The 27,415-nt window shown below is 35.9% G+C and overlaps 1 protein-coding gene across 1 annotated transcript; it reads right to left on the bottom strand.

Moving 5' to 3' along the window:
* Positions 1 to 4,001: 4,001 nt before the first annotated feature.
* LOC137047509 (cAMP-dependent protein kinase inhibitor beta-like) lies at positions 4,002 to 21,963 on the bottom strand. Its single transcript, XM_067425244.1, has 3 exons — positions 21,820 to 21,963; positions 4,661 to 4,817; positions 4,002 to 4,580 (listed from the first exon to the last, which is right to left on the bottom strand). The coding sequence occupies exons 2-3, from the start codon at positions 4,800 to 4,802 to the stop codon at positions 4,498 to 4,500; spliced, it is 225 nt and encodes a 74-aa protein (XP_067281345.1). The 5' UTR covers positions 4,803 to 4,817; positions 21,820 to 21,963; the 3' UTR covers positions 4,002 to 4,497.
* Positions 21,964 to 27,415: the final 5,452 nt, after the last annotated feature.

The raw sequence follows: 27,415 nt of genomic DNA on the forward strand, positions 1-27,415 counted from the left end.
AGTAAATTTTACAGTTATTTCCCTTCATGGGCGCTGAAAGTAATGTACTGTAGTTTATTATTAGTGCAGCTAAACCTCACCTCATATTACAGTATCTTCCAATGATGTTAAAGCTAAATACTGGCGATTTTACAGTTATTTACCCAGAAATCTACAGCAAGGTTTAACAGTGTAGCCTTGATTTATATGCATGTATGTATGTATATATATATATATATATATATATATATATATATATATATATATATATATATATATATATATATATATATATATATATACACCCACCATGGATTCCTAAAGAAAACCGAACTGGCAGAAGGAAGAAGCGATCGCTATGCATGCTCGAACTGCGTTTTAAAAAAATATATATATTATAAAAACTGACATTAACCAGCGCTGAAAAAGATGATGCCTGCTCTGTCCAAACAGAGATTAGATTGCTTGTCGTCAAACATTTCGAACAGATTCTCCATCTATTGTAAGATTTGCGCACGTCTCTGTCTCCTCAGCGCCATCACAAGCCCCTACTGGCAACTCCTAACCACTTGAGAGACCTCTCGAGCTGTCTTAAAGGACAACTCCGGCGAATTTTTAAGTTTATCTTGATCGTTATATCTTTGTGAGTACAGTCTATAGGAAAAAAAACGAACCGGATTGGTGCTTGCAACACGGAGTTATTACAGTTAATGCCCAGAACCCCCCTCAGCTAAAACGGCAGCTTTGGGGGCATAGCGTAAAGGGTGTCTTTGTGCCTCTTAACAGACACAAAATGCAATTAAAATGTCCGTCCAACATGAACAGGTCCCTCACACGACAACGAGATGCGTTTAGCCACTTAGCCATTGTTTAAATTCACCTGTTTTAGCCGGCTAGCTGTGTCTCGCGCTGAAGTCCCGTGGGAACGCCTGTGGCTCATGACGACACACACTGATATCTTAAGACACAAAACGATCAGTTTGTGTGAGAAATCGAGCCATATTTATATAATTCTTTATTATGTTGTCTAAGCATGTTTTTTGTTTTTCTCTCATAGAACGTTACCCATTCACATCATTATATGACACACAGCAACAGTTGGAGTTAAAAATCTTTATTTGTGTTCTACTGAAGAAACACAGACACCTGCATGTTGAATGCATTGGGGGTAAGCAGATAAACGTCAAATTTTCATTTTTGGGTGAACCCTTAAAGGCAATTCTAAGATGGTATTCTACGCGTTAGTCATGTGTTCTATGCCTGTCAATCATCTTTAGAGCACTCCACTCCACCCTCGGGGCTGAATAACGGAATGCCATTTAGAATTCTGCCAAAATTGAGTCTATGTGCTGTGATTAGAATATAAAGTTTACAAAATGTTTCTCATAATCTAGCGTTAAGACTCAAAATCTCCCCTGCCTAAATTTACGAACAGGAGCCGCTACTGTGAATCACTGTAGTCACATTGAGCACTCAGATTTCATCCAAAATATCTTCATTTGTGTTCAAAAGATGAACGAAGGTCTGGAACAACATGAGGGGATATTAGTGACAGACAGTAATTAATGACAGAATTTTCTTTTTTTGTGTGAACTAACCCTTTAATTGTGATTTTAGCCAACTCCACTTGCAAGAATGTGTAAATTCTAAAATAAAATAAAAAAATCAGAGGCAGAGTCAGACAAAGCAATAATAAACATATCAAAACAATTTGGGCACTTTTACTACAGTATTTAGAAGAACTCATTCTGATTAAAATCACTATACAGAGTCAACACAGAGGACCTGATAGAGTTTCCATGTGTAAAATATTGAATATAAACATGTAGCACATTTAATCTTCCAAATGTAAAAATAAATGCAAATACCCCGAACCCATTATTACACTACGTACAAAACCTCATTGTTCCCATAAAGATTTTTGATATCAATCACTGCTCGTCCCAGCGAGCACACGGCCTCATTTCTGAAGACAGTCAGCTGAGGTCATTGATGCTGTTGTCTCTATATTGGCACGTCTGTTAATGTGCTAATAGCTGTGAACAGACACCCTGTCTCAAGCTGCTGACTGGCAGAAGGTGACATTGAAAGCTGTGTTTTCAGACATGTTGCACTCTGTGTTGGCAACACCAGTGACAGTGCCAGCTCCCCCAACATATGCTGATCACAAACTATCACCATTTGCTTTGAATAAATGAATATTCAATAAGAATCTTTAAAAGACTTTCATAGTCTATATCAGAGGTAACCTGCCTCTTTCACAAGTTCAAAATGGCACTCTGATTATTACACACCATAACTGCAATATTTAACATTAAATGAAAGCTTTTATAATACACAGGTGCCATGACACATATTCTGATATGTGAAATGATAATTAATGCAGTAGGAGAGGCCAGCGGCAATAACAAAAACATTCTTCAGTTACAAATCTGTGTAATGAGTTAGACAATTCTATCTCTGCCTGAAATAATCGTGATTACTTTACTTGTAAGAAAAAGAGGTGTTAACTACTATTAATGTTAGTTAATAAAAAATATAATTGTTCATTGTTTGTTCATGCTAGTTCACAGTGCATCAACAAATGTTAACAAATACAATTTTGGACTTAAAAAATGTATTAGTAAATGTTGAAAATTAGCATTGACTAAGAAGTATTGTGCATTGTTAGTTCAACTAATATAGTTAATTAATGTTGACAAATGAAACCTTACAGTAAAGTGTGTCCAAAATGTTATTTAGGCTATGGTGTTAAAGGCAGTAAATAGTTATTAAATAAAATAATAATAATAATTTAAAAAATCTTGAAAATATAGATTGGGCCCCACTTTATATTAGGTGGCCTTAAGTACTATGTACTTACATCAAAAAATAAGTACAATGTACTTTGTCAATTTGACTGTGTTCATATTGTATTGCAACACACTTTTGCTGATATTGAGGGGGGATACGGGTATTTAGGGACAGGTGTGGTGGGATGGGTACGTTTAAGGCTAGGGTTAGGTGTAAGGGAAGTGCCAACTGTAATTACAAATGTAACTACAGAAATTAATTACAGATGTAATTACATGCAGGTATTTTTTTAAATGTAAGTACAATTTAAAAACATGTATGTACACAATAAGTGCATTGTATCAAATGATTAATTAAAATGTGAGTACATAGTCATAAGGCCACCTAATATAAAGTGGGTCCATAGATTGAATTTAAAAAATGAAAGTAATTGTCAACGGATCAATACATTTTAGTAGGATTTTAAATAATTAAAATGTAAACTTAGCCTTAAATTAACGTTACAGTTAAAAGGATAAGGTGAAAAACAGTTTGGCAATATTAATAAATAATAAAAAAATATTATTATTTTGAAGGGTTCACTTGTTAGATATACAGCTGGTTAATATAATTTAACTGACGTCTTTATAATTGTTGGAACATATATTTGTTACTTATACCGAAAGACAACAATGGCAATGACAATTAAAATGGCCCCAGATCTCAGTTCAACTAAATGGGTAAACTTTATGCAAACAAAATGTGTCTCTTCAATTTTATAAGGAATGTCCTGAGTCGAAAACTATATCTCTGGCCTTCATGAATGTCATTTTGTTTGTGTATGTGTGTCTTCCACATGGCTTATTAAAATGCAAAAAACGCTAATATAAATCCACAGATAAACATTGTAGCCTGTCTGCTTATGTCCATCAATAAAATTTGATTACTGTACGGTTCATCTACGCTGCAAAACTAGATCCCTTCCATCATAATTATCAGAGCTGTCTACATCGCAGAGACATGCCTTATAGATGACAGATGCCTGTTTGACACTGACTGCAGCTACTCCAACACTTCTGTCTGCCTGTCTATTTGAACTAAAATCATTTTGTTTGCGATTATCAAGCGTGAAGTGATTCCTGTGAATTTTAGTAAGTTATGACCATGTCTACCAGCATAGTATTACTTATATCTTATCATTGTGTTTATTAATAATTTGAATTAGCTTTTGATTTTTATATTTCTTCCTAATTTTGTGCTTTTGTCATTTTTATTGGCTTTTGTTTTTATATTTATTTATTTTTATTTAATTTCAGTATTAGTCATTGTAATACTTTTACATTTTTAAGTTTAAAAATTCTTCATTTATATTTTATTTCTATTAAAAAAATATTTTAAATAGTTTTAGTTAAAACCAACAACACTGGTGGCTTCAAAGCCACATTCGGATGTTTCTGTTCACTATATGTTAATGCTATCCACCAAATTCGCAAGTAGAATTGTAGTTCGACTGGCCACAGATGGAGGACATTACTTGACCAATTCCCCCAAGGTAATCTGAGACATCTACCAGCATGAGGCATGAGTCTGAAAGTCCACCTGCAACTGGCCAAAGCGTGCGCAGTCAAATGTCAGTCAGCACAGATAGTTTGTCACTGAGATATTGCCATCTTTATATTTCCTTTTCTTCTTTCTCCATCAGTGATGTTAGACGGGTGATCATTGTGGGGGGGTGAAGAGGAGTTTTCAGGATCCCTGTTTTTCCTCCGAGCAGTCTGGAGGGGGTGGAGCTTCCTGTGATGTCGGGGACTGAGCTCCTCCTGGACCATCTGTAGACAAAGAGCAAACAGACAGATTAAAGCACAGAACCACACATTTGTGTATATGCGTTTCAATAAATTTGATTGACCTGTGAGGGAGAGTTCCGCTAGTTTGAGAGGGAGGTCGGAGGGGTTGACACCGGCAGGAGAGCCCAGGATGTCAGGCAGAGCATTACGGCGGCCTGACCGACCTGACGACGCAAAATCCAACACCGGCTCCACCTCCGTCATCTCACCACTGCCATTCTAGAATCAAAATGATAAAAAAAAATAGCCAATTTTAGCAGAAAGATAGAAGTTGGTTTCAAAAAAGTAGAGGAAAACTTAAGATTCTCTTTTAGAAATTTAAAAGAAACAATACAATCTGTTTGCAAAAACATGAAGAACAAAAACAAACTAAGCAAAATGAAATCCACACAAAACAAGAAAAAGTTGTTTTGCTATTTGTTAAGCAAAACAAAACAAGAATCGAAACAAGAAACAAACTTTGTAACATATTCCTTCTTACTGTCAGGGTTATGTTACGTTTCATTGTGTTTGTGTCCATGTTCCTATGTCTCCATTCATTTCAGTTCATATTTAACGCTTAATAAATAAACTGCAGCTGGTCCAAAATGAAACGGAACCAGGAAGTATGATCATATTAGCCCGGTTCTGTCAACACTGCACTGGCTCCCTATTAAACATTGCATACATTTTAAAATCTTACTAATTACTTACAAAGCACTAAATGGTTTAACTCCCCAGTACTTGAGCGAGCTCTTAACACATTATACTCCATCACGTCTATTACGGTCTCAAAACTCTGGCCAGTTTATAATACAGAGGATATCTAAATCAACTGCTGACGGTCGATACTTTTCCTCTTTAGCACCTAAACTCTGGAACAGTCTCCCTAGCATTGTTTGTGAAGCAGACACACTCTGTCAGTTTAAATCTAGACTAAAAATGCTCTCTATCTCTTTAACCTGGCATACACATAACAAATGATCAATTTCTATCATTCAAATCAGTTAAATGATTGTTAGGCTGCAACCGGGAACACATCCCATAACATCTGATGTACTCGTTACATAATAAGAAAAATGGCATCTACACTAATATTAGTCTCTCTGTTTACCCCGAGGTTTACAGTAGTCTGCCCGATCCAGGCCGTATCCAGATCAGATCTAGACACGAGCACAGCAAAGACCTTAAAGGGTTAGTTCACTCAAAAATGAAATTTCTTTCATTAATGACTCACCCCAATGTTGTTCTACACCCGTAAGACCATCCTCGGAACACAGTTTAAGATATTTTAGATTTAGTCTGAGGGCTTTCTGTCCTTTGAATGTAAGTGAATGCCCACTTGCTGTCCACGTCCAGAAGGTAATGAAAACATCATAAAGTAGTCCATATGTGACATCAATTGGTTAGTTAGACTCTTTTGAACCGTCGTCAATACATTTTGGTCAAAAAAAAAATAAAAAAATAAAAACGACTTTATTCAGCCTTTATTCATCAATCGGTCATGAATCAGCAGATTGATTCGTGATTCGGATCACCAATGTCACGTGATTTCAGCAGTATAACCGTTTGATTCTTTATTTGAGGAACATGGAAGAGAAGACAGTGATGATGTTTTCATTACCTTCTGGACGTGGACAGCAAGTGGGCATTTAGTTACATTCAAAGGACAGAAAGCCCTCGAACTAAATCTAAAATATCTTAAACTGTGTTCCGAGGATAAACAGAGATTGTACGGGTGTGGAACGACATTAGGGTGAGTCATTAATGAAAGGAATTTCCTTTTTGGGTGAACTAACCCTTTAAGTGTCAGCAGAGATCGTGCCAACTAGAGTCTCCTCTAATTTGAATTTGAAGAAAGCACATGCTAATTCCACTGAAATAAATATATTTAGCTTATCCATCTTCCTATAGTATTATTCTTAGTCAATTGCAGGGTCCGCTTCACACACATTTGATTTGGCAGATTTTACGCCGGATGCCCTTCCTGATACAACACAGCACTGAGAGTGCTTGGACACATTCACACTCACACAGACAATTTGGCATATCCGGTCCACCTAACCTGCATATTTGTGGTCTGCGGGGGAAACACGAGGAGAACATGCAAACTCCACACATAAAAGGCTATGGTTCAGCCGGGAAATCGAACCGGGGATGTTATGCTGTGTGGCACCGTTCCTCCCCCACATATGTCTGCTTATCCATTATGTAATTTTGTGTGTTATTGCATATACATAGTGTTTTTTATTGGTAGCACTTTATTTTACAGTCCTGTTCCCCATGTACTTATTATAGTAATTACAATAACTGGGTAAAAACTAGGTACTAACCCTGAACCTACCACTAAACTTAACCTTCACCCATGTTGTTACTTTATATTTCCCAGTACTTTCTTAGGTAAGTACACTATAATGTATTGTAAAATAAATTGCAACTGTTATTTGTGCTTTGTACTACACACTGGTATAAATGCAGAAACAATTACAGCACTTTTGTTTCTATGGTAATGGATGAAGAATAAGCTCTGTCAGACAAACATGTAGCCATTCTATTATTTTCTTCTCTTCCTGTTTAGTGGCTCTTTGTGAACCCTCTGCCCACAGCTATTCACTGTAACACCTATCAGCACTCTATAAATTAATGCTTATGTGCTTGCACAATTTCTTTTCTTTTTTTTTTTTACTTAATTGGTAACAAGATTTGGTGGAAAGTCACAATGTAATAAATGTAAAACATAATAAAAATAAATCTTGATGTAATCTTAAGTAACTGCATTACTTCAGAAGACTTGGAAAATTGTGTAAAAAACATATGGACTAGCAATGTAGTACGTTAATGTAATACATTTATTGTAACTACATGGAAAATAGTGCTCAGTATAGTCTTCAAAATATATTTAGTTTGGAACATCATGAAAGCGAGTAAATTGTGAGAAAACTTGCCTGAATGAAAAAGTGGATACCTGCTTTAAACTGACATTTACATTATTAAATAGCTGACACTTGACGGAATGTATCCAGTGTGATTTTATGCCAGATATATTTTCTTAATTTCATAAAACAGAGAACAGCCCATGTCTGTAAGATTCACACTGGGAAGCCTACAAACAGACACACACGATGATAGCAAACCATCTGTTACCACTCTGGCCTTGCACCAAGAGAAGTTCATTTAGTTTATTGTAGGTCTGGAAGGCATAATCTCCCCCTATCCCCCTTTGTGGGAATGTCCTTCTTGCCAAAACCTAAAACTCAATACCTTTTCTGATATAGTTCTCTAAACGTACTTAAAACAACTGCCATCTCTTACATTGTTCATTCACTTCCACATCTCTTTATACTTGCTTGTTCTTTTCTAGCCAACTGTAGCTTTGTATTGTGTCTTTGTGTTGTTGCAAGTTCCACTTATTTTAAGTCTCTCTGAATAAAAGCATTTGCAAAATGCATAAATTTAAAGGCAAAACGTTTAGCCTCCGGAGGTTGATAAAGCCTAATTCAACAAAAGAGCTCTTAAGTCAAGAGAGGGCATCTCTTCACTAGTGGGGCAGTCATTACATGTGTGTGTGTGTGGATTCTCACAAGAACGAAGATTTAAAAAAAAACACCTAATGATGAATGGAAAATTATGTTATTCCAATTAATCCTTAAAACAAAATCATTTTCTATCTATCAGTCACGTAAAGCTGTCACAATGTATCCATGCTTAAAAATTATTTTTTTGTCCCCTTTCTGTCCTTAGATTGTGACGTGTGTGTGTGTGTGTGTGTGTGTGTGTGTGTGTGTGTGTGTGTGTGTGTGTGTGTGTGTGTGTGTGTGTGTGTGTGTGTGTGTGTGTGTGTGTGTGTGCGTGTGTGTGGAGGGGGGGGGGGCAGACATAGGTATTACAAGGAGAGGGTGACTTATGAGGACATTGGCCATGTCCCCACTTTTCAAAATGCTTATAAATCATACAGGATGAATTTTTTTAGAAAGTAAAAATGCAGAATGTTTCCTGTGATGGGTAGGTTTAGGTTTAGGGGCAGTGTAAGGGGATAGAAAATACGGTTTGACAATAAGGGAGTAGGAAACAAGATCAGCAATGGATGTTGAGCAAGGAATCAAATTCAGGTCACCAATAACATCTAGGTTATTAATGTAAACCCTGTTTCCTTAAAAAGGGAACAGAGACGATATGTCAGAACTGAACTGACGAACTGGGATCTCGCTTGAGAGCCTTCGAGTAGTAATACCTTTGAGTGGTAATAGAACAAGCTGATGGACATTGGTGAGTGAGATTTGCATCACACACCACTCCCCATGCCACGGGTATATCAGGAAGCGTGCAGCACTCACTCATTAAGTTTTCACTGAGGAGCCTAGCCAGTGCCTGGACGCTCAGAACTGAATGTCAGAACTGAACTGACAAATTAGGATCTCTTAGAACAGTGAGGCCTTACCGTTGAAAATACACACATGGTATCACCCAGAGGGGAAACATGGGCACCTAGTCTAGCACAGGGACTGACCAAGCAGACATACATGTGTCTAATGTATGTAGGGGTGTAACCCCGGCATCCTGGCCAAATTTGCCCATTGGCCCCTCTGTCCATCATGGCCTCCTAATAATCCCCCTCTCCTGATTGGCTTAATCACCCGGTCTCCTCTCCACCAATCAGCTGGTGTGTGGTGAGCGTTCTGGCGCAATATGGCTGCCGTCGCATCATCCAGGTGGATTCTGCACATTGGTGGTGGTTGAAGAGATTCCCCCTTCAATGTAAAGCGCTTTGAGTGCCTTGAAAAGCACTATATAAATCGATCAAATTATTATTATTATTACATACAAGTTCTAGACCCTGTGTCACAATCCTCTGCCATGTCTAACTGCTGTTGCTGGACTGAAAAAGTAGATACCTGCCCCAAACTAACATTTACATTGTTAAATATTTGACACTTGACTGAATGTATCCAGTGTGATTTTAAGCCTGATATAATTTCTAAACTTCATTAAACAGATAACAGGTCATGTCTGTAAGATTCACCCTCGGAAACCTACACCCCAACACATAAAATGATAGCAAACCATCTGTTACCACTCTGGCCTTACACCAAGAGAAGTAAATTTAGTTTATTGTAGGTCTGGAAGGCATAATCTCCCCCTCTCGACCTTTGTGAGAATGCTCTTCTTGCCAAAACCTAAAACTTCATTACTTTTCTGAAACATAATGTTTTCTCCGGCTTAACATAATGATAGCAGAGTTACGCTTGCGTGTTACTAATAAACACAGAAGCTGGCGAAAGACGGTCTTTCGATTCAGCTTTGACCATGACTCTGGAAGACTTGGAGTTAAGCTTTTCTCTGAGAAAAGAACGGCACTGAAGTTATTCTTAAAAACGGAAGATGTGTTCGGAGTTTTGCCGACCGGATACAGCGAAAGTTTAATCTATCAGCTAGCTCCGCTTCACCTTCATTGCTCTGGTTGGTTGTAGCTCTATCCAATTGCGTGCAGAGGGAGTTTGAAAGACGACCGTTTATCCCGCCCCTCAGACTGAGCCCTGTCAATGGTGAGTCTTGGTCTGGCTTGTCAGGCTACTGAATCATGATGGGACGATAGTAGCAACATACACAGCATGGGTGGCAGTGGCTCAGTGGTTCATGTACCTACAAACCGGAAGGTTGGTGGTTCCATCCCCGGTTTCACCTGACTAAGTGTGGAGGTGTCCATGAGCAAGACACCTAACCCTAGGTGCTCTTGACAAGCTGGATGGCGCCTTGCATGGCTGACACCATGTATGAATGAGTAAATGAATGGGTGAATGTGAGGCAATATGTAAAGCGCTTTGTTGGCCATGGATCTGTTTAAAGCGCTATATAAATGCAGTTCATTTACCATACACTTTCATGGTGGAGGGAGACAGCCTTCACTCGAGCCCTTTCAGCAGGAAAGAAAGGACGACTCTGATCAAGCATTTATTGGGGTATTCTAAATGAAAAGGGCACCAATCAATGAACAGACTCCACTTCAAAGCATATGTGGTGTGCCTCATAGAAAGGGTTCTAGCTGAAGTGATTGTGTCTACCACTACTGGGAGTAGAACACTTAAGTCATCCACGTGGAGGTTCCAGAGGTCTGGACATATGGTGCCCTGACCCTGAGAAAGCAGAGCCTTCATCAGGGGAATCCACCAGATAGGGGCAGTTATGAGGAGCATAAGTTCTGAGAGCCAGGTCCAGGTGGGCTAGGCGCAACCATCAAAACCTGTTCCTTGTCCTCACTGACCTTGCACAGTGTCTGGGGGAAACGAAAACTTGAGTAAGCCCAGGGGCCAGCTGTGTGCCAGTGCATACATGCTGAGGTCCCCTCAGTCAGGAAGTAAAACAGCTGGCAGTGGGACATGTCCGGAGAGGCAAACAGGTTTACCGCACACTCAGAACCGACTCCAGAGTATAGCAGGAGTATAGCATCCGCAGCCACGGTCACGCAGCTCGGATTGCATCGTATGAGACCGCTGGGCATGGCACACCGAGTGCCAATCATACTGGATAAGGCAAGAGAAGCTGTTATACCTTTTATTTAATGTTATTTGTAAAATACTGTGTACGACTTCCATAAACACTGCATCCATAGGGCTGCCATTGTTTTTTCGCAGGCTACGTGACGTCAGAGCTCGTAACTAGGAGTACAACGATTTAGTACGAGTTCACAGGTGGGAAGTCACGGGTTCGACTGCATTAAATACATGGGGAGTGTAATAAAGGATAAAACAGAACAGGCGTGGGGAGTGGGGACTGGTTAACAACCAGGGAAACTAACTAGATAATTAAGGCAGGCAAAACAGGAACAGAAGACAGTGATAATATATCAAATATAACATATAAAGCTAATCAAAAATAATTCATTAACAAAAGTCATATTGCACATTCACAGGCAGCATGCAGTGTGAATTATTAATGCCCCCACAAACGCATAATGTTAAAGAGGTTCATTTAAAGGTTTTTAATTACTGTCCCTCTATTTATAGAATGTTACAGCATGTGCATGTGTCTCGTCCTCTTGTTCTGCTTCCATGGCAACCGCCTCATTATCATCCACGGATGGAGAAATGTAAAGCACTGACTTAATCGTCCATTAACACAAAAAACTTCCTGTCACGGAAAAAGGTAACACTTTATTTTATAACGCCTTTGTTACACGTCACATGTACTTACTAAAGTAATAACAGTAAATCACGCATAATTAGGCTACATGCAACTATCAATAAACCCTGGACTAACCTTCCCGGGGCTCAGACATATTCTTCCAATTTAAATCTAGATTAAAGATGCATCTCTTCAGCCAAACATTTACATAATACATCTCATACCCTATATTCCAGTTATATCAGATGGGTTACACTTTATTTTACGAAATCATTGTTACAAAGTAATTGTATATTGATATATTAACGACATGTACTTATAATAGGGTAAGGGGTAGGATTAAGGTTTGTTTGCATGTAAATATGCATAATTTACTGTTACACTATGGTAAGTACATGTAGCATATGTATCGAATTTCTACCTCGGGATGCACATCCTGAGATAGAGATCCCGGCAGCTCCAGTTTGGACCCAGCCTCTTTAGACTATTTCAGTCAGATGATGCCAACCCCTGCCAGGACTTCAGATATAAAGACATATTGTAATCATTACAACTTGTAATAACTACTTTACTGAGATCCTCGTTTCTTCCTAAATTAATACATGATGTTAGCTAACTGCATGATTTATATTAACTTAGAACTCTACATTTCTGACATATGGACATTACTTGGACACAGTCACCACTGATAACAAATTACTCTAAATTGTAATATAGAAATCTGCATTTTCTGTAAAGCTACTTTGAAAAGATATCTACTGTGAAAAGCACTATACAAATAAATGTAAATTGAATTGAACCCTATGCATGTTGATAATTGACATTGCTCAGTACTTAAATGCATAATTACACTGTAAATAAGATACCATAATATAAAAAGTAAAAAATAAAAGAATAACAGTAGAGATATATTAAAGCATTTTAAATACAGATACTTGAGGTTATCATATACAGTATCAATTCAATTTATTCTATTCCATTTTTATTTTATTATATTTACTTCAAACCATTTAACATGCAAATTGAATTTTATCTTAATGATCTATATTTGTTTTATATACTTTACACTTAAAGGTTACAGTTTTGAAATCTCCCATTCATCAAAGAACACACAGGAAATAACAGGAATAAGTTAAACACAACCACACTATAAACAGCAACAAGACCGGACAAGGAACTGAACACAACAGACTAAGGCCAAGTCCACACAAAGTCCCCCTCGTCTCAAGAAATATCTGCATACACACGAAACCACTGAAACAGACTGTAAATGATGTAGTATACATGCCAGAGCAGTAGGAGGTGCTGTAATTCTGCCACAGAGATACAATTAAAAGTCAAAGGTGTTGGTTTCAGATTTATCCACTCTGGGACCCGGTTTCAAAAAATACCGGTTTCAGGACCTAAAACGCCGGATCTGTGTGGATGAAACGCTGATACGATACAAAATGTTTACTTATACATCTAACCGCGTTTCCGTGTGGAAACGGATGCCTAAAATGGATGGACTGAGGGAACTAAACAGGAACAGTTGAACAGAATGATTAACTCATTAAGACTCAAGGAGACTAACAAGCAACGGAAACATTGAACAAAGAACAATGAAAACTAAATCAAAACAAATCATACACGTTACAGTACACAGTGTGTTTTAAATGTATTTTGATACTGAATTGTTGTTTGTTTCACAATTAAAAAAGGTGAATGAAAAGATTTAAAAAAATAGCCCTACCAGTAGTGAGGAAGCATGGAGGAGGGAGAGATATGAAGAGGCTATTAGCTCCTCTGGGATGGATTAAACGTCTCTCTGTCTTTTTAACTCTGTTTTTCTTCCTCTCACCTTCTCACAATCTCTGTGTTTCTCTTTCTAAGCCTTCTCAGAGGATCACAGTCAGTTTTTCACACTTTGTCTGTAGGATTTTTGACAGATTAGTGTGAAACTATTACATGCCCCTGGCTAAAACTGATCTGAATTAGACACACACTCGCACACGTTAACACAATCATCACAAATTCTACAGTCTGGATATACACAGAGAATATATTTCTTGGTGAGGCACAAGAAAACATATTCACACCAAATATAACAATATTTATTTTGTAAACTTGCATTAATTTTTTTGATATGACAGATAGATTTTTGATAGATATTCCTAAATGAAGAAAATGGAGAAAATCATCTAAGCGTTCACAAATGTGTTATTTCTAGTAGTTCTTAATGGGCCCAATATTAAGTACACATACTTGTGTTGGATAAACTCAGTCATAGACAATATCAGTCATAGTTCTAAATGTAATAGTTCTGTTCTCTCTTGTGTGTGTCCTGACTTGTTGCACATTCACTTGTCTCTAGATATACCAAAAACAGCAGAAAGGTCTTATAACGGTCAGCCCAAACGCAACACACACTGCAGCTTTTCAGAGTTTCTGACCTTGATATAGAGTTTGTTCATTTAGCATATGTGCACCAGCCATGAGATGCCATCTGGCTTAAAGCATTGGCACTGCCTCTGGCATAGCCCCAGAAATATGTACAAGGGTTATCAGGCTTGTGTTTGTCCAGTGGCATAAATCAGTTTGCCCCTGAGCATCTTTTTCAATAAGCAAGAAGGTTAAAATACACAGACTGGATGGATGGATTGATGGATTGATGATGGGGAAGTACTGCACACATCGCAAACACATATGCAATACAGTAATGCTAGAGGTATTCTATAGCATGTCGGGAAATGCACTGCATATACCCACATATTTCATCTGCAGTCTCTGAGGGAATCTCAATAATAAAATAAAATAAAAAAGACGAAATTGCATCATGTGGTCAATTTTTGTAAGAAATATTGCTAATGTTTCTATTAGCACTTTGAGATTTTTTTTTTAAATGTAAAGTGCTTTATAAATAAATTGTATTATTATTATTAGTAGTAGTAGCATATGAAAAATAACTGTGCTTTATTGTATTAATGTACATTCGTTCATTTATTCATTCATAAATAAACGGTCACTACATTTTATTTAAAGAGAGTACACTTTAATTTCTTTACACGCTTCAAAAGTGCACTCTGGAAAAATGTCAAATTAAAAGTTTTACTTTAAAGTACTTTTTAAATCATGTTTTTTTACGCTTTGATGATGTACACTTATTTTGATGTGATGACTAAAGCACATGTAAAGTTGATTAGAATTTACAGTCTGTTATACAGTATTACATTTAACGTTAATATATTTTAAATGTACTAAATTGAAAAATCATCATTACAAATGTGTGGCATTAAATTATATTTTAGTTTACTATAAATATTTGTCAGTACATTCAGCTGCACTACACTTTAAACTATATATAAAAAAGACAAATTAAGTTATTAGGAAATTACATAAAAAGAAGTCACACTTACACACTTACATACTCTAAAGTTCAATTGCATTTCATATAATATAATTTAAAACTACAATACCTTCTTACTTAATTATTAAGCTGAAGGGTGGATTCTGAAAATATATATATATATATATATATATATATATATATATATATATATATATATATATATATATATATATATATATATATATATATATATATATATATATATATATATATCCAAATAATAATCAAAGCATTAATCAGTATTTATACTCCAACATCATAATTATGATTTCTAATAATTCATTAAAATGATTATATTACTAAATCAATAGAACCAATGATTTTTGTTTCTTCCTTTATGTCTTTCATTTCATATTATACTTTATTAATTTGCCTATTATTTCCTTTTACTGAAACATTGTACTATTGTCTGTACCTTAGAGGAAGCACATGTTATCAGTATGTTTTGGGGAACATTCTGGTTAGAGGAGCTCAACCAACTCCAAATTTGGAGAGTGTGTCTCTGTGTATGTGCCCAGTATTCTGTGTTACAGATCAGTAAGTATTGGAGATTGATTACGGGCATCCTAAGAGATGGGTGGACTTGTTGCTCTGAGAAAGCTGGCATCTGCTTTAGACCTGGAAGGTCACTTCATGCCTAATTCCAGGGTGAAGATGTCAACAAGTGATCTATGGACATGTGAACCAGATTAACTGACAATGTGTGGAAATATACCATGACTGTTCATTTTCTCTGAGCCAATCAGAATCATCCAATGACGAGGCTAAACCTTGAAAACAGTATAACTGTTGAGAAACTGTATGTACGATAGACGGGTAGAGGGAGCGCGACCTACAAACTCATTGTGAGACTTAAAGCTGACTTCTGTTGATGAAACTGCAAACTATTCTTCATTACATTTTTCTCTAATTAATTGCCCTCCTGACTCTTGGTCTTCATTTTTCATAACTGGTCGTGGGTCATAAACTTACCTAACAATGCAATATTGCATTGTTTAATTGCATTGTTACCCTAACAATGCAATTAAAGGTGCACTGTGTACATTTTAGCAACACAGGACATCATCTGATACAGCATAGAGTATAGCTAAAATGACATTCAGTTTGCATCTTACATTATTTTATTATTTCCATAAAAGGTATTCTTTTCAAAAGTACGCTAAAATTTACCTTTATAATACTTCTTTGTTTCTGTCAAATATATTGACCAGGCTGATTTTGTCATTCTAAGATTATTGCTATTGGCCAATAAAAAATTATCCTTCTGTCATGTGTTCCAAAGTTCCAAAATATCTAGATTTTTTAATGAATTTGTGTAAAATTATAAGTCAGTATCAGCATCACCCCCCGTGTGTGTGTGTGTGTGTGTGTGTGTGTGTGTGTGTGTGTGGGACGACCCCCACTAGCATTAACTCTCTAAGCATTAAATGTCTGTTACTCAGTAAATCTAATCTTGTGTAATATGCTAAAAGGGACCCATTGATCTCTGGACACTGATTTAGAGGATTAAAAAAACTCTATAAGCTCTCTCTCTCTCTCTCTCTCTCTCTCTCTCTCTCTCTCTCTCTCTCTCTCTCTCTCTCTCTCTCTCTCTCTCTCTCTCTCTCTCTCTCTCTCTCTCTCTCTCTCTCTCTCTCTCTCTCTCTCTCTCTCTCTCTCTCTCTCTCTCTAGGAACATCCTTCTATCTTGACAGTATAATTAAAGGGAGAGAGAGATATTTCTTCCTGTGAGACACTGAGTTGCCTAAACAGTTTGTCTGTAATGTTTGTGTTCAGTTATGTAAATGTGCAAGTATACTGTGTGTGTGTGTGTGTGTGTGTGTGTGTGTGTGTGTGTGTGTGTGTGAGCGCGCGTGCACGCGCGGGGGGGGGGGGCATGTTTTTGTGACATATGAGGACACAAATGTGTATAATGACATGGGCATGACATAGGTATTACAAGGATAGGGTGTAATATGAGGACATTGGCCATGTCCCCACTTTTCAAAATGCTAAAAAATCATACAGGATACTTTTTTTTAGAAAGTAAAAATACAGAATGTTTCCTGTGATGGGTAGGTTCAGGGGTAGTGTAAGGGGATAGAAAATTTGGTTTGTACAGTATAAAAACCATTCCACCTATGGAATGTCCATGTCACATAAACAAATGTATGTGTGTGTGTGTGTGTGTGTGTGTGTGTGTGTGTGTGTGTGTGTGTGTGTGTGTGTGTGTGTGTGTGTGTGTGTGTGTGTGTGTGTGTGTGTGTGTGTGTGTGTGTGTGTGTGTGTGTGTGTGTGTGTGTGTGTGTGTGCGCGCTCAAATGTATTTCATCATGATTAAGCTTAACAAAAATGTATATACATTGTATATATATACAATATATATATATATATATATATATATATATATATATATATATATATATATATATATTGTATATATATATATATATATTGGTATTTATTACTATTGACCACATAGAGTTTTATCATATAAGTATTACTCATGCCACCATGTGCTATATGAATATGAATCATAGCTCAAACTCTGTGACTTTTCTTTGAAGCCCTGCACATAACATTATATGCAGGAAAAGAAGATATTGCAGCCATGAATTAAGAATTCTTCCCACAATTTATACATGCATTGCTGTTTTATTATTTAATTCCCTCATTTTTAGTTCAATTGTGGTTTTACTAATTTGTTCTCTTTTTTATATAAAGGGTTAGTTCATCCAAAAATGTAAATTATCCCATAAAGTTCTCACACTCAAGCCATCCTAGGTGTATATGACATTCTTCTTTCAGCCAAACACACTTAGCATTATATTAAAATATATCCAAGCTATATAATGGGAGTGAATTAAACCTTAATAAAGAACTCGACCCCTGGAACTCCACTCTGTACAGCCGTTACCGGAAGCCATAGATTATAATTTATAAAGCTCTAAATATGGATATTCTTCTTACAAAAACACAACATTCAATGCCATTATAAAGCCTGGAAGAGCAAGAATACTTTTTTTGTGTGTGTGTTTGGCTGAAACAAGAAAGTCATATACACCTAGGATAGCTTGAGGGTGAGTAAATTATAGGGTACTTTTCCTTTTTGGGTGAACTATCCCTTTAGTTAAAAAGTGGCATAAATGTACGTATAACGGAGAAATTATTTCATAAATTAATAAATTATTAATTAATCTTCTTTCCCCTACGTCATGTGTGGGGCTCCAAACGTTTCTAAGCAATCGATTTTTTATCTGGCTGATGAGGAAAAGAAATGTGTGGAAGAAATTGACAAATGTAGATAACAGAATGTCATAGAGCCTCATAGGACTCATTTGGGGCAGTAAATAACCTCCTAACAACCACTCAGAAGACCTTAGCAACTGCATAGTGATGCCCAGATAACCATTGTGGCAGCAACTTTTTCACCGGTAAACACAACTCACATTTTCTTCAGACAATATAAAAATCTATTTTGCTTATGAATGTTGATCAAAAAAGCCATAAAAACAAATAACCAGCTGTTCTCTCTAATAAAGTGAGTGTCTTCAGACTGAAGGAAAGCTGAAGGGCTGAAAGATGGTTAAATGTCTTGTCAAGGTGAACACAAAGAGCCACTAAACACAGAGTGAGCATCTTACAAAGCACGGAAAAGCGTGGGCTGACTGTGCTGAATTACCCAGAATACCACACTGAGACATCTTACACAACAACCACATGTTGCTGGGAATCAAAAGTACGAAGAGCATGTTTATGCATCCCTGCACTGCACAGGATAATAGCTACATGTCCTAGAACACTAGGCGGGGGGGGGAAAGAGACAAGACCGAACGCAGGCATATGAGGAGATACTTATTCTGCTCTCCTGTGACTCATTTGGTTAAAGAGATCATTCCAGAATGAGATTTCTCCCGAGGGGAACAGCAGCTCGGAGAAGGCTCGCCTGAGTGGTTCTCTGAAACTGCTGGACACGAGAGATTTCTAAAATGGTTGTACTGCTGTAAAATACTGTACTGTAGTAAAACTCACATTGTGAAGGAGATTCCAGAGAGTGTTATAACACCATCTGTTTACCCAAATTGATCTGAGCTACAGAGGGGAAATCAAATCATTGATTTCCAACATCCTCGTTTGTTGAAGTTGTGAGGTATGTTGAAACAAGTAATCGACACTAATTAACAGGGGATACATATTATATTGCAAACATTGATTCTGATTGAAGTATATTATATATTATATACTTCAATCAGAATCAATGTTTGCAATATGTAAAAAATAACAGTGTATCTTCATTTATTCTTCTCATTTGCAGCACTAGAGTGGTATAGTTTTTATAGTTTGATATTTTTATCAGCAACTATTTCTTATATTACAGTTTTTATTTTATGGACTGGTTTCATTAGGCCTTAGTTCAGTTATGACATTTAAGTAGCTTTTATGGACCCACTTTATATCAGATGGGCTTAGTTGGTTTAACTTAAAAAAGTAAGTAACCTTGTTGCCTTAAAGTTCTGAGTTTATTGAAAATAAAACTTTGAGTTGATGAAATGAAGGAAATTGGTTTAATAAATAGAAACTCAAAATATTATTGTATCTGAACCACATAAAAAATGTGATAAATCATGAAAATAGCACAATTTGATCACAAATAAAACACACAATTACTCAATATGCATACAAAATCTTTTCATAATATTTGAATAAAGGTTGTCGATTCTCAAAAATGTTAATTGTGTTAACTCAACTCAACGACCCAAGACTCAAAATGGTGATTTTAATTCATAATTTGATCAAATGCATTTATGCACACGTTTTTACATTGTACTTACATTTTTCAAAACAATAACTGCATGTAATTATATCTGTAATTTATTTCTGTAGTTACATTTATAATTACACTGTTGACCCTTTTCTTAAACCCTATCCTTGAACTTACCCATACCCCCACACCCGTTCCTAACTTTACCTGTATCCCACATCAATATCAGCAAAAGTGTTTTTGCTTATTTTTTGATGTAAGTACATAGTAGTTAAAGGGTTAGTTCACCCAAAAATGAAAATTCTCTCATTAATTACTTACCCTGTCTTTCGACACCTCTTTCCTCTCTCATGACCCATAAAAGGAACTAAACATGTTACAAAGCCCATCTCACTACAGTGATTCTACAATAATTTTATGAAGCGACGAGAATAGTTTTTGTGCGCAAAAAAAAATAAAAAATAATAATAATTAAATAACGACATTGTCCCGTACCAGTGATGATCACAACTTAAGAAGATGAAGAAGGACTAGGAACAGGACTTTAGTAAACAACACTTTAATAGATTACTCACACACTGGTTAACATAGACGTGTATCTGGCATGTATAGAGACGGGTCTACTCTACAGACGAGTACACAGATGGACCAAGAGTGAACAAAGAGGACTTAAATACACACACTGAAGATGATGATAACGAGGGGACAGGTGATACAGATGATGACTAATTAACATAGTAGGACTAAACTAAACTAATGAGGGATGACGGTGGTAACAGACAGACATGTGACAGACATACAGTGATGGGCCGATTTCATGAATCAATATGCTGATTCATAGCCGTTCTAAACTTTGTTTTGAAATCGGCCCATCACTATATAAGTCGTTATTTCGTTTTTTTGCGCACAAAAACTATTCTCGTCGCTTCATCAAATTATTGTAGAGCCACTGTAGTGAGATGGGCTTTGTAACGACGTCTTTAGTGCCTTTTATGGGTCTTGAGAGAGGAAATGACATTGGTGTCGATGATGGCCTCGAATTTCAACACTAATATCTTCATTTGTGTTCCGAAGATGAACGGAGGTCTTACGGGTGCTGAACGACATTAGGGTAAGTAATTAATGAGAGAATTTTCATTTTTGGGTGAACTAACCCTTTAAGGCCACCTAATATAAAGTGGGGTCGCTTTTACAAGATTTCTTTAGAAACAAAAACATTACTGGTGTGCATCTTGAGACAAAACGATGACACTGACATATTTTAAGATATATCAGTGCAATTTGCTTTCTGTTAAAACAGCTCAAATATGCATTTTAGTCTGGGACTAGCTTAAGCATTTTCTGTGAAACCATGGGTAAATGTACTTATTATCATTCAATTTTAAAATCTACCCAATTCTTTTCTGAATTTATCAGCTTAAATGATATAAATTATACATTCTCAAGCAACCTGCCATTTAGGTCATGACATTTTAATAATACAGCCAAGCCATTATATATATATATATATATATATATATATATATATATATATATATATATATATATATATATATATATATATATATATATATATATATATATATATATATATATATATATATATATATATATAATGTCCTCTGAGCAGACCTGACTGACCTTTAGTCAAAACACTAAAGTATAGATTTAGATATAATATTAATAGCCTCTGCAGTATTATTGTACAACATTTAAGCAAACAAAAACAGAATGACCATGTTTGAAGACAATTTTCACAGTCATTTACTCTCAAAAACAGCAACATGTGAAAGTATCAATATTTCATAACTGTACTAATAAGCAAATGTTAACTGGATTTAAAACTGCTGTAATATTCAACACAGATGATTGTTCATGTGTAAACCAACAAAACCACTATATATCTAATATAATGTTTAAAGACAGAGAAACTGATTAGTTAAATCCTCATCTAACAATAACAATGTTATATTTCAGATAAAATCTTCACTTACCAATAATGAGCAGCCCTAAAGCAAGATGGTTTTCATTTCTGCGCTTATCATGCTCCTCTTGGACAGAACAGGTGTGTATCAGGGCATTTTCAGACAGTGTGTGTGTGGCATTCAGCCTCTTGAACCGTTCACAAAGCGTTTGGAAACAGACTGTACCATCTTCAGCACACAGAGGGGGAGGACAGGATCAAATCAGTTTATTTGCTCAGTGCTAGCCTATCAGTGCTCCACCTCCATGGGTAAAATGAAAATGGCTTTCAATCCGAGTACACATCAAAATGTGGTTTATTTTGAGTTTATTGCCTCAACAAGAGTTCTGCCCTTGATGTTATAATTCAGTGGTTTTGTAAATATGATAATAATAAAGAACTACACTATCATAATACAATCTTTGAATATAAATTAAGTGTTTATAGGATGGCCATACCAAAATAAATGTAACTGTTAATTTTCTCTTCATTGACAGCTACTTGGTTTTTATTTTATTTTTATTTTATTTTTCATAAAAGGAAGTTAGTATTTGACTAAATTTGCTAGTTATGTTAGCACATGTATGCTAGCTACTGTCAGTTAGCTGCTATATTTAGTGGATTCAAAGAAGTTCACAATACTCATAAATATTGTTTTGTTTTGTTTTTTACAACCTTTTCAGTTACCTTGGCTTGTTGGGTCTACTCTATTGTTTTGTCTTGGTAACAATAGTTGTTCAGATATAGCTACTCGTTTAAAAAAAAAAAAAAATATATATATATATATATATATATATATATATATATATATATATATATATATATATATATATATATTTAATTGAATCAATTCATATGGATTAAGTACAGTTTAGAGTATTTGCACGTTTACATAGATTAATCATACCGGCTATGAGACATTTCATAAGCTTTGTTATAATATAAATTATATACATTGTTATTATTTAGGAATAGAGATGTTTCTCCAGTAATGGAAATTGAATTTTTTGACTTGTTTTTCTTCATATATGCATGTACAAACAAACAAAATAAATGCATGGACTAATGCATGTAGTTTTACTACTCACCTAGGCAGTAGTGTGGTTACACCAACATTTGTACGTGATTCATTTACACCATTTTGGTTTAAAGGGATAGTTCACCCAAAAATAAATTCATGTAATTTTTAATGAAACCTGAAAGTTTTTTTCCCCCTATAATGGCAGCTACGTAACAACCACTTTGACGCTTCAAAAAGTTCATAATGAGATCATAAATCTTATCCATATGAATTCAGCGGATTAGTCCAAAATTTTCCAAAAAGGCACGATCGCTTTTTGATTAATACATTGAATGTAGGCTTTTATTTACATATTAACATTCATCAACTCACACATGATTTGTGGTAAACGGAAGCTCAAGCATGTTCACTTGACTGACTTGTGGGAACCAATGAGGTTTATTCTCGTGAGTTACGTAACATATTTCATCCAAAAGATATTAATTTGTTTTCTGCAGATGAAAAAAAACATCTTACAGGTTTGGAACACATGAAGGTAATTAAATAAATATTTTGATTGAACTATCCCTTTGATGGGTCCTATTGCACAACATTAGGATAAGGGATTAAGCCGGGATATCTTGGTGATTCTGGCTCAATTTATCCGCTAATACAGTTATCTTTCGTTATTGTTCTTGGTGTGAGTGGCCTTCAGGGTACGTTTACATGACAGCGGTGTAAATTTTGTATTGATCCCTTATCCTAGTTTTGTGCAATAGGTCGCCTATTTCACAACACTTTGTGACTTGCCGTTGGTAATTTTTATTTTTATTTTTTATAGTTACAACTAATCTGTAAAATTTCTAAAACACTCATTAGGAGTGCCGATTCAGGCGTTCTACTTTAATTATTAGGCTAAGATGTTTTACAATATTGCATAACTTACCTGTCTATCTAGATTCTAGACAGCTTGCAGATTTTATCGAATATGTAGTCCTGAATTGTCTTTGTTCCTAACATTGCAAAACAGATTTGTTCTGGAGAGGGATATATTTTGGTAATTCATGTAAAATGTCAATTTAAAGTGTCAATACGTTTTTGAGCAAACACCTAGGCCTAATTAACTGAATTTTGCGCCATCTAGTGTTTTAATGAAAGTTATAATTTTCTGTCCTCACATTAAATTTTGCCCAGATTAGAGATATTTGTGGTCTCATTTATGTTTTAAATATGACATTTTAAGACGATGACCATCTCTGACAGACGAGCTGGACCTTCTAAATGACTAAACTGGAGGGCTATACACTCACAAAGAGCAGCATATTGCATTAGCCCAGGGCAACTCAAATCTTACCATGGAGGGCCAATGCACTGCAGAGTTTAGCTCCAACCCTAATCAAACACACCTGAACATGCTAATCGATGTCTTCAGGATTATTAGAAAATCACAGGTGGGCGTGTGTTTGATCAGGGTGGGAGCTAAACTCTGCAGTGCATTGGCCCTCCAGGGTAAGATTTGAATAGCCCTGCATTAGTCTATACTCCACTAGATGTCGTCGCAGTACATTAAATGCAATCAAACAATGAAAGGAAGTGCTTGATGGTTTGAAAACTACTAATTATTGGGACGATATATGAGTCCGAATCAGTTGTAGCGGAAGGTAGGGGCCTACGTGATGCTAACAAAAATAGATAAGGCCGTGACTAAGGGGGCGGGGATTCACCTTATATGGGGGCGTGGCTGTGGCGTGGGGGAGGACTTCTGACAGAAATATGCATGGCACTGCCATAGACTGCAATAGTCTGGAAGGTTATATATATGAGGGCGGGCCAAGATGGCAGCTTGAGTAGACGCACATGTTCTAGCTCTTACAACAATTTAGGGTATATCTTACAAACGTTGATGTAAGAAACAAGTCACACTTCTAAGCTGTTTTTGAGATTCGTAGAAATAATCTAGAGCTGATTAATATTAGTTCCGCAAATTTGTTTTACGTGTACAGAGTCGAGAAATTAGCATGGACGTGTCAGACTCAGTCCCTAAAGCGATGGATATTGATCTCCAGAAAACGACGGAAAAAAGATTTATCAGCGAAACTCATTCCTACACTTGCCAACAGAAAAAGGGAGGAGAATGTGATATTCGACTCCAAATACGCCATCCAAAGCACCTCCGTCAAAAAAGCACGCAAAAAGTGATGTAACGGATGAACTAACGTTAAGTCAGGTACAGCAAAGCATCATTCAAATAATTAGACAGTCATCCGAGGAAATAAAAGACATGGTAAAAGATAATTCGAACAGCATCAATCTGTTGAAAGAAGCGCTAGAAGTGGTGCATTCCGAAATTTTCGACATTCGGAAGGAGAACGAAGATTTGAAAAACAAAAACGAAACAAACCTGAAGCGCATCTCGGAATTGGAGGACCGAGTAAATGACCAGGATCGGTACTGTCGGAGATGGAATCTTCGATTGGAGGGGCTGACCGAACGTCCAGAGGATAATGTCAAGACTCGGGTGATGGAAATCTGCAAAGCGGTGGTTATCGAAGAGGATCGTAACTTCGTTGCTAACAATGTGGACATTGCTCATCGAGTTGGAAGACCTGTTGCAGACAGCGGCAAGGAAAAGAGACCTAGGTCGGTGATAATACGATTCACTTCCAGAACAGCCAGGGACCTCACATGGAAAGGAGCAAAGGGAAATGACTTTCTTAAGAAGAACAAGATGTACTTCAAGGAAGACCTGACGATAAAAGACAGGGCTACGCGGAATCTCCTTTGGCCTGCGATCGACAAAGCACGGAAAGAGGGTAAAAGGGCCTTCTTTGTTGGAATCAAGGCAATCGTAGATGGCAAAGAAATTAAAATGTAAACGAATGCTCTCTTTAATATAGGGTTCGGAATCCTAAATTACTGTGAAAGGAATGGTATGTTGCTTTTTCAAAAAAGACAAAGACTAATTATTCAAAGTATTTTTCATAATGTTTATCCTTTCCTAATGTGAAACTACAACTGGGTTATTATTCTTTATATGTTACTCAAATTGAAGCGAACAGGATCTCAGGAATGGTTACTGAACTGTGACTGATTTTCGGAAAGATGGGAGTAAGATTACCCTTTATTACACTCTCAACACTTTCAACTTTAATTTGCACACTGTTCACCTAATTGTTCTATTAAGGTTTTTTCTTTTTTCTTGTTCGAATCTATGTCAATATCGATATTTTCAGTAAATGCTAGGGGTATACGAGATACACTTAAAAGAAAAGCTCTTTTTTTGTTTTGTAAAGGTAAAGAAGCAGATTTCTGTTTTATTCAAGAAACTCATGCCTGCAAGGATGATGTGCTTTTTTGGAAGAACCAGTGGGGTTGTGACATTTGGTTTTCTTTTGGTGACTCAAATAGGACAGCTGGTGTCGCTATTTTAAAGGACAGGTTTTCAGGGAAAGTTTTAAGTCACAAAATGGATGATCATGGTCATTGGATTGCTTTACTTATTGATATAAACCAAGTTAAAATTATTATCATAAATATATATGCCACCAATAATAAAAAAACAAACGAGTTAATCTTTCGAGATATTGAAGGCCATGTTAATAATTTACATTCAAAATTCCCTTCAGCTGAAATAATTTGGGGTGGTGACTTTAATACGGTGTTTGATGGCAAACAAGATCGATTGCCACCTAGAATTGACAATATGGCAAGTGAATTAAGCAATGTTTGTTTGCGACTAAATATACTTGACATATGGAGATATAAAAATCCTCAGTCACTTGTGTATACATGGAGTAATAGGGACAAATCGCAACAATCACGTATTGATTTTTGGCTAATTTCAGAAAATATAAAAGAGAGAGTTGAATTTGTATCTATTGAACCATCAGTTTTAACAGATCATAAAGGCATATCTATTAAAATGAATGTGGTCATTTCTCAATCAAGTAGAAATAAGCATGCATATTGGAAGTTAAATAATAGTCTATTGAAACATAATGAGTTTTGTGATCAAATTAAGAATTTGATTGTTAAATATTGGCAACAAGCTTCTTTGATTCAATCTTATGGGAAATTATGGGAACAAACTAAATTTGAAATAAGGAAATTTGCAATATCGTATGGAAAATCCATTAAAAAAAAGAAAAAAGAAAATGAAAACAAAATAATTAATGAAATAATATCCCTCACTTGTAGAAATAACCAAAATATGTCAAACACTGAAATATTAAAGCTTGATACATTGCAGAATGAGCTGGATAATATTTATGAAGAGAAAGCTAGGGGTGCTTTTGTTAGGTCTAGACAAAAATGGATGGAAGCAGGAGAAAAAAACACTAAATATTTTTTTGGTTTAGAAAAAAGAAATAGAGAAAATAAATTCTGTAAACAAATTAATAATAAATGGACTTGTTAATGATAATCTCAAGGATATTTCTTGTTTTGTTAATCAATTTTATAGCAAATTGTACAGTTCAAATAATCAACTAAATGATGCAGATTTTTTTCTTAATAATTTATCAAGCAGTATTAATAAGATTTCGTCAGATTATAAAAATTCATGTGATAAGGAATTAAATATTGAGGAAATCACACATTGTATAAATAGTCTTAAAGAAAATAAGTC

This window comes from Pseudorasbora parva, chromosome 19, assembly GCF_024679245.1.
Source record: "Pseudorasbora parva isolate DD20220531a chromosome 19, ASM2467924v1, whole genome shotgun sequence".
Lineage (NCBI taxonomy): Eukaryota > Metazoa > Chordata > Actinopteri > Cypriniformes > Gobionidae > Pseudorasbora > Pseudorasbora parva.